At 45.1% G+C, this 8,568-nt stretch overlaps 1 protein-coding gene across 1 annotated transcript; it reads right to left on the reverse strand.

Moving 5' to 3' along the window:
• Positions 1 to 1,340: 1,340 nt before the first annotated feature.
• LOC126533607 (uncharacterized) lies at positions 1,341 to 8,504 on the reverse strand. The gene is made up of 2 exons (XM_050180771.3): positions 8,174 to 8,504; positions 1,341 to 7,323 (listed from the first exon to the last, which is right to left on the reverse strand). The coding sequence occupies exons 1-2, from the start codon at positions 8,360 to 8,362 to the stop codon at positions 6,424 to 6,426; spliced, it is 1,089 nt and encodes a 362-aa protein (XP_050036728.1). The 5' UTR covers positions 8,363 to 8,504; the 3' UTR covers positions 1,341 to 6,423.
• Positions 8,505 to 8,568: the final 64 nt, after the last annotated feature.

Consider the following 8,568-nt stretch of genomic DNA (forward strand, 5'->3'; position numbering starts at 1 on the left):
TTTAACCAGCTTATTCAACATCGATCGCACCACGCGCCTTTTTGCATTTCGGACGTCGTCACGAATAGATATATGATAGGATAGGATATCCTTCTACGATGGTGCGTACCCAATGCGAATTGATGCGTTCAGAAATACAGTGTTCCCAAAACGATACATTTTGCAATCGTCGGCGGTTGTTAATTTTTGAAGCACCGAATGCTAAGACTTTGCTTCGAAGCTGGTTAGGCCTAGCGGCACACCTCGGCACTGCAGCTACAGATCCGTTAGCTGTGGACAGCGCTGGGCCGCTTACGTGGTCGACACTAAAACCAGTACAGAACTCCTCACTGGCAATGCGCTGCGCGATATGCCGCATTTGTTCCTTAGGGAAAAAGTGCATTTTTAGACATCGCCGCGGCGAAGTACGTTGTATGGACACTATCCAGACAATACATGGCCAAAATTTTGTCCGTTGTAGCCGATAGTACGTTATCGCCGGGTCCGTTAAAAGCGGAATTTGTTGCAATGATAATACAGGCAGACCAAACTGTGAAGGGATGGTGTGTTACATCCGCAAGTATGTTGTATGCGGATCCGTTGTAACAGTTGCGCATTCGCAAGAGTCCCACAGGCACAAAATTCTGCATCGGGGAAGTGAAGGGGATAGCATGAATTTTTTTGCTTGCCTTCAGCTCATACATTTTTAGATACACACAAACTCCATTAACGATTACTTACCTTAGCACACAAACAGCAAACTTGGAACAGCAGAGACTGGCAACATTGCTTTTCGATCACAGCGATTTTTTTTTCAGCGACGTGGCTGCTGTCAAGTTTTACCTGTTTGAGGAACTTATCTGAATAAACTTGCTTGAAGCAAGTACTCGTCTGGTATACGACATTTTGCGCTGTTATTAAGAGGGCGGCGCAGCCACCAGTTTACGTTTTGCACAGATTTTTGCAATCTCACACATTTCAGTGCCTTTAGAACATTTTTTTGCAAACAAGATTTTTCACAGAACTTCATGCAACACTAATAAAATTGTGGAACGAGCCAAAATTGGTGAACCTAACAAAAAATTTCGTTAGAGTTGGCAGGTATAACAGTTGGTCATCGAATAAAAGCTGTCCCTCACTACATTCCTTTTAAAGTCCCTCCGTTCCAGATTTTGCAACATTTTCTTCAAGCCTTCGAGAAGGTTTAAAGCTAGTTGCAGCAAAGTGGTTGTCATCTTGAACTCTACTGAAGTGGTGCCAGAGTGGCATATCATTCAACGCTCTTGACATTGCATTTCCTTAATGCTTTTGAGAGCATCATTCACATGTTTCCAGTATGCTAGAAAGGACAAGCAAAAGACTTGAGACAATAACTTGGCTCCCTTTATTGTTGCAATGTAAATATACAACAAAAACATAACTGGGCGGGAAAGAGTGGAGAGGACAGAAAGGATAAAAAAATGACACAGCTTTCCTTTGGCAAAATGCTCCATGCTAAAATCTTGTATACATATGTGTATATATATATATATGAGTGTATATATATATATTTATATATTGTATAGATATATAGGGCTCTGAATAGGTTTTTTCTTAAGTGTACAGAAAAATGTATGGCAAAAAGTAGTAAACAAACTACTAACAGCTGTGCCGGCTGACGAGTATGGTGCCGGGAAGGAAGCGAGAAATATTGAATCGGAGAAAGTCGCTTCATCAGCGTGGCTACAAGGTGTCGCATGCTGCAGGTGTGTCTGCACCTACATCATGTTAGCACCACCAGGTGGCTGAGAACTCAACTACGGTATCGTGGTTGCTATACAATATGAAGCTCCGCGCAGGAAGCTTGCATTTCGTGTCACCAGTTGCCACTTCAGCTATGTTCTCTTCCAGAGCCTCCAACATGGCAAGAGTACCGTCAATGGGAGGGGGCAAAAGGCATACAGTGCTGAATGCGACGTTGCAAGCGTGAGGATGGCCACAGCTATTTGCCATTCCAGTCATGTAGTATGCATCAAGGAAACCACATGCCAGTCACAATCTGTGCACAAGAGCTGTGATATTATTGACTGAAAGGCATTGCGACGGTGCAAATCACAGGCTGGAGTTTGTTTGCCTTGGCTGAGAATAGACTTAAAAGGTTCTCTTTGCGGGAGTGCATGTCCTATGATCCACTGGTTGTTTCTTGCTTCTTGGGCAAATTTGTTGACGGCTTCAGCGGCCAAGCCAAAATCCCTAACACAGCCATCTCGCCATGGCTAAGATGCTCTGTAGACGCAGTTTATTTTTACCAACTCTTTGACTTAACTGTACAGTCGAACCTCAATATAACGAACACAGATATAATAATAAAGTAAGTCCAATTTTTCTCAACAACCTTGGCATTTGACAAACATGTGCTTATGAAGAATACAGGATGTAAAGAAGGTTGTGTCGGATGAGACTTCAGTAGAAAACTAGGCAAGACCGTGTTGAAAACAGGAAGCCGAGGCTCTTCATTTTGGAGCATGCATTAATGGCTGTGTACTCTTCGCATATGGAAGGCTCTGTACTTGTGTGCTTTTTCTCTTCAAGCAACGTTACCTGGCCACTTGCTTACACTTGAGCCAGTTGGCGAATCTCCAAATAGATATTTTTGCGCATTGTGACGCACGGTCAGTTCTGCTGTGTGGGAGGTTGCATAAAAAAAGTGCAGCCACATGAGAAAGGTGATGTGACTGCTGTGTAATAATCACAGTGGAAATACATCCACCAATGGCACACCTTTGTACACAATGCCACACAAGGCAAGAACCTACTGTGAATGAAGCACTAGAGAGGGGGTAACAAAGTGCTGCAGACAGGCTTGGAAAACCCAGGACATGCATATATATGGTCAGAGCTTGTACAACAAACTTCAAAAGTTGGTAGGTACATCAGAACTGAAAGCTGACCAAGGGTTTCTGGTTTGTGCTTTAAAGAGCACATGACAAGGGACATATAATGGAGAGAGGGGGACAAGAAACAATAGGAAATAATTTATGAAAGAATGACTTCTCACTCTGAGGTTGTAGATAATAATGTTAGAACCCTGATAGTGACTTCAATATTATTGATTGGTTGGCATTTCCAAGTACTCTGACCTGTTTGCAGTACTCTTGTGCCCTCAAACAGCTAAAGCTGTTCAAAGCTACTCTGTCGCTACTTTTGCAGTAGCAGAAGCATGTATATATATATGTTCATGTTGTAAGCAATGGACACGTTAAAAAACAAGCAGGTAAGCAGAGGTCGGCACAACATCAAAAAGCACACATTGTAAAACTTCGACTAAAGTGAGGCGAAGGCTCGAAACTGAAAAAAGAAAGTACACTTGAAGAAATGTACAAGACATAGTCAAACATTAGATCTCGCACTTCTGTACAACGCACGGCAGGCTGAAGAACAGACACACAAAGTGAGTTGAGAAATCTTTCCAATGTGTACATACCTCAAGAGGCTGTAAGCACCATGTACATTTTATTTTTTTTCCACAGGTTGAATGTGCGCTTACTAGTATGCACAGTGTGGTACACTGCTAAGTGGAACATGCAAGCAGATGTCTCGCACTCTGGGGGCACTTCAGCTGCGGCTGCCAGCAGAAACAGTGTCAGCATACTAAGCAGATAAATCAGGTAAACCAGGTAAACCTGAGAAAGCCAGGTAAATCAGCCTCAATTTGTTTGCTGTGCAGATGTCTCCAAACTATGGTCTGTGACAAGTCAAGAACGCACAGGAGCTTCTCCCAAGAAAGCGTGGTGCACCTGTTGTTTATCCCCTCCGTGCTTCAAGAAATAGTTCCCCCTACAAATGCCACTGGCACGAAGGGGAGGAGCTGTTGAGCAACAATGAGCACGTCGTGGTCACGCAGCGTACACACAAGCAGCCAAAATGTACAAGTGTAGGAGCAGAGAAGACAGTCCGCCGTACACATGGGTCGTTTGAAAAAGGGGGAGAGACACTGGCCTTGTACACAAAGTACCTCCTCTCCGACACCCCTCGCCCCTTCTCGTACCGCTTCTCCCGCCATCTCGCTCACTACTGCTGAGGTGTACCCAGACAGGCAGCCAGCGGTGCCAGAGCACACGAGAGACAAGCAAGGAGACCAAGGCACTCATTTGCTGCCGTAATGAACCAACTAGCCAAACAATTTACAGCAACGTTTGCAATCATAAATAGAAATAAACTGAACTGGAAAAAAAAAAATGTTTTGATGTACCGGAAAAGGCTAAGTGCACTAATGGCCTGATTTATTGCTCCGCAGTCCTGTCACTGATGCTTGATGGATGCAAAACATCTCCCAGCAAAGTGAGGAGCTCCTTGTTAAGGAAGCGTCCAATTAAAGCCGAGGACATGGATTCAGAGGATAGGGTGTCTATAGAGGAGGTGATTCGCTGCTGCATGTGTACATGTTCCCTTTGAGAGACACTTGCTGCTGCATTTTTGACCCATCACTGACTATAGTCACACCGGTGAATTTGCTCACACAATGCTCTTGCACATTTGCACCTCAACAGTGGACCACACTGTAGACACCAATGGTGCAGCTGTATGCAAGTTTGCTCACCATAAAGCGCAGGCAACACCGAGAAGAGTCTTGCCCTCAAGCGAACAATACCCTACGGTGCGCATTTTCTTTCCACACATGAGTGAACAGCACAAATACAGCCTGTAAATATGATAATTATGGCATTAAAGCTGTTGCACAGTGCAATGTATTATACAAACTTCATGTCTTTGGGATCAGTACGTGTCAGGTGTAACTTTGGGCTGTAACGCAAGCAGCTGCAATAAGGTGAATCAGAAGGTTGTTCTATGTCGACGAACCATCTGCATAGAGGTGTGCTTAGTACAGATCAGGAGGCTATTCTGCAAGTTTCCACCCAGTGGACATGTCCATTTCATCTGCCGCTCAAGTGCTGATTGGCTGTGGACGCTTGTCTCCTTCCAACGTGTACCCCAGCCCAGCCAATCGTAACTCCAGCACAGATGAAATAGACATGTCTACTGGGCGGACACTTCCAGAATACCCCCACAGCAAGTCGTGCATGCATACATTGCATATCAGAGGGTGGACTTGAATATTAGTGGCTGCAGTTGCATAACATGAAAAAGCATTGAAGAAAGGACACAGGCACGTGCACATAATACATGGACAGTGGGCTACAGTAAATTGTACACAGTGACTCGGCGGTTGGACAACTTGGTATTGCCTGCAATGCGGCAGTTCCCGAGCACCACTAACAATGTTAATGCAGGCACGTTGCCGAGCCAAACACAATGTTGCCAAAAAAAGAATGTCTTGGAGATCACTGTATGTTGCATGACTGGTAATGTTATGGTTCGTACAGTGCTACAGGAACTTTGGGACAAGGCTCATATACACAAGCATGACTGCATAGACGACATGTTACCAGCAATTGCTGGAAAGCTGTTTATAGCTTCAGTGCGATGTTTGCTTTTTATTGCATGTGAAGCGAATCATCAGCACACATAAAAAAAAAAAAACAAGGCTATTGCTGACGTCATTATAGGAGATCAACACAAATGGCTTCAATCACCTTGGTCATGGCAAGACGACTGTTACAACAATGTGCTTAGTGACAATCATAAGAAGTCCTTGATACTGATGACAAAACTGTCCTCATTAGTTATCTAGGTATGTCCTTGTCAAGTTGTTGAGTGTCAAGGATGTTGAGTCCTTAATATCAATGGTGTGGATAACTTTGATATTGTAAAAAAAGATCTTGGGACATTACTGCAGCAGTGCAAAATGACAGGATGCACAATGACTTCACTCATAAATTAATTGCTGTGCCATAGTTCATTCATGCCATCACATGGAGCATTTTGGAAACAGTAAGGATAACCATTCACCTCAAGCCATGTGAACAGCAGAATCAGATTCTGATACTTGAGAATTCATCATAATAGAAGCTCACTCCACATGTCGCTTACATACACCAATGTGTATTAACTGAAAGCTCTCAATGCTGACCAATGCTGTTAAGTGAAGGGTGTTGCGTGGAATGATTAGTTAATGATTGCAAATTGAAAATAACGAGATTATGCAAAACCATTCATATGGCACTCAACATTAGCATGGCTCTTGTGACACATCACCGGAAACAAGTGAATGGATTGCCAACATGTGTGTCAGGCACACAACTACAATTTTTCAGAACAGTTTTCAATAATCCATACCATTACTGCTCTTGTATATATAAAAAAAAAATAATAAGAGAAAATGCGGGTTGTGTATGACTTGATGCTGCAATAGCCAGCTAGAAAACAGCATGGAATAAAGCAGACATTCAAAAACCTGGTCTTAAAAAAAAAAAGAAGAAAAGAATGAAAACAAACAACCAAAGTAAAAAAGAAAAGGAAACCAAAATAAAACAAAAGGACAGCAAACTGTGTGCTTTGGTGGCTTCAGTAAAACCGTGTTCCCGACTGACTAGTGTACTGGTGACGCTGAACACCCTGCCCCGCAAATGTGCCGTTCACTTGGCGTGACACCGGCACAACCGGCTGCCCTGTCACAAGTGACCCAGAGAGTGAAGCTCGAGGGATCACATTCGTCTGGACGTAAAACTTGTCATCGCTGTAAGTGCTGCTAGATGACGATGCAGCTCCCTTGCTGCTGCCGTGTTCCAGATGCTTTTGGAAAGCCTGCTGTGAGATGTGTGTGTAACCTTGCCCCTGTGATGATGAAGCCGAGGTTGGTGTTACAACTCCATGCTGTTTCAACGCAAGTTCCGTTGCTGTTGAGGAATGGGTGGTGAACTGTGGTGCATATGTGGTTGCATTGTAGATAGGCGACGCGCTTGTCTCGCCGCCTGAAAGGATGTGGTGAGCCGCATAGTAGACTGGAGTTTGCTGTGCTCCTGATGTTACGACTGTTGGATATGGGACAAGCTTGGAGCCATATGCAGTGACCTGTGCCTTGTACGTGAACTGGGGAGCCTGGTAACCAGTCTGGGAGTGTGATGAAAGGGGCGGCGAAGGTGAGTGAGGCCGCTTCAGCGAGCTTGAGTGGGTCCTGATGGTATTGCCAGATTGTGGGCTTGTCATCTTGTACAAGACAGGTGTGCGGCCTAGGCTTTGGATGTAGAGCGGCTGGGCTTGGCCTGCTCCGCCCACAATGCCGAGAGCCTGGTGGTTAGCGTAGGCCTGACTGGCCGCAGCAGCTTGGGCTGCAGCCACTTCGCTGGCCTCTTTGTCTAGTGCACGACGACGAGTGTCATCTTCATGGAGTACTTTCTTGAGTTGCATGAAAAGCTGATGCTTCTCGTCCTTCAGCTCTTTGAGCTTCTTCTCTGACTGCATGACCTGTAGTACCCGCGCGAAAAAAAAAAAAAAAAAAGGCAGTCAGGAGGTTCCTTTGTTTTCAATTTTGCACTAGCTCGCACGCAAGCATCTAAACTTAGCAGCTGCCTGGAGCTTTAACCTTAACGCAGCCACTGTTTCGATTGCTGTAATTTATAGTGCGCAATTAAGAATTGCCAGAATGTTTTTTTAGAGAGCAGAGCTCGTGAACTTGCTGGTAGTAGGAGTACGCAAACACGAACATAACGTGCTGCAAAGTGAAAACGACAACGAAGACAGAAAAACTGCGTTCGCCGTGACGCGAGACTGACGTCACCACACGTGCCGCGAGCTGCTTCGGAACGTCTGGAAAAAGGGCTGACACTGAATAAACGGGCGCAGTGTTCCTGTTCTTGTGTGCGCGTTATTATGCTCCTGGCCGTCCGGCCTGATGCCGTTCCTGCCCGGTAGCAGTCATAACATAAAGGAAACGCAACAAACTCGCAACACATCCTAGGGAATTTGTTACGTCACTCGCGGTTATTTACAAATATTCCACTGACTTGCAACGACTCAAATGAAACATTTGGGCAAATAGAAAAGTCGGGAACATGTGCACAAAAGCGGCGACAGAATACGATGCTATGCGCACTACCCAAATCGAACGGTTCTAGAGCGCTATATCTTGCGAACACGAGCCGAAGCGCAACAGTACAGCCTATCGCCGTTACAGTATCGCGAGGTTCTTGGTACGGAATACGCAAGATGCGAAGGGATCGAGAAGAGGGGAGGTGACGGGCCCCGATAAAGTGTGGCTCATTGTTTTCTCAGCGATTACCGGGGACTGTATACTACCCTGTTCTTGAAAGCTTACCTGATCTTTTATCTCCTCCAACGTCATGGCATCCTGTTTGCGCTTCAATTCCTGTTCTCGACGCAGCCGCTCGATTGCTTCGTCAGCTTCTTGCTCTTGCTTTTTCCTTTCCCGTTCGCGCATGATGTGGCTCTTCAAAGCCGCCCACATCTGCAGGCTCATCTTTGGTCGTTCGATTAGTGCCGGCATCTTTGAACGGTTGTTTTGCTGTTCCCTTATTGCAGATAACCTAATCTAAACGCTATAACGTAGCTTCTACAAGCAGAACGGAGAGAACTCCCGTTCTGCATCACCATTACCGGGCAGCCATGTTGTAAACAAGATGCAAACGTAAACACTTCTTCTTTGCCTTTCTTCAAAGGCACTCGCGTCGTTCTTTTCACTGCTACACAACC

The sequence above is a fragment of the Dermacentor andersoni genome, chromosome 7 (assembly GCF_023375885.2).
Source record: "Dermacentor andersoni chromosome 7, qqDerAnde1_hic_scaffold, whole genome shotgun sequence".
Taxonomy (NCBI): domain Eukaryota; kingdom Metazoa; phylum Arthropoda; class Arachnida; order Ixodida; family Ixodidae; genus Dermacentor; species Dermacentor andersoni.

What these genes read in the sequence shown, in the direction of transcription:
- LOC126533607 (XM_050180771.3), bottom strand. Translation starts at nt 8,362, where the DNA reads ATGCCGGCACTAATCGAACGACCAAAGATGAGCCTGCAGATGTGGGCG. An exon ending in TGGAGGAGATAAAAGATCAG is followed by an intron (nt 7,324 to 8,173) that starts GTAAGCTTTCAA and finishes CGGGTACTACAG; the next exon opens with GTCATGCAGTCAGAGAAGAA.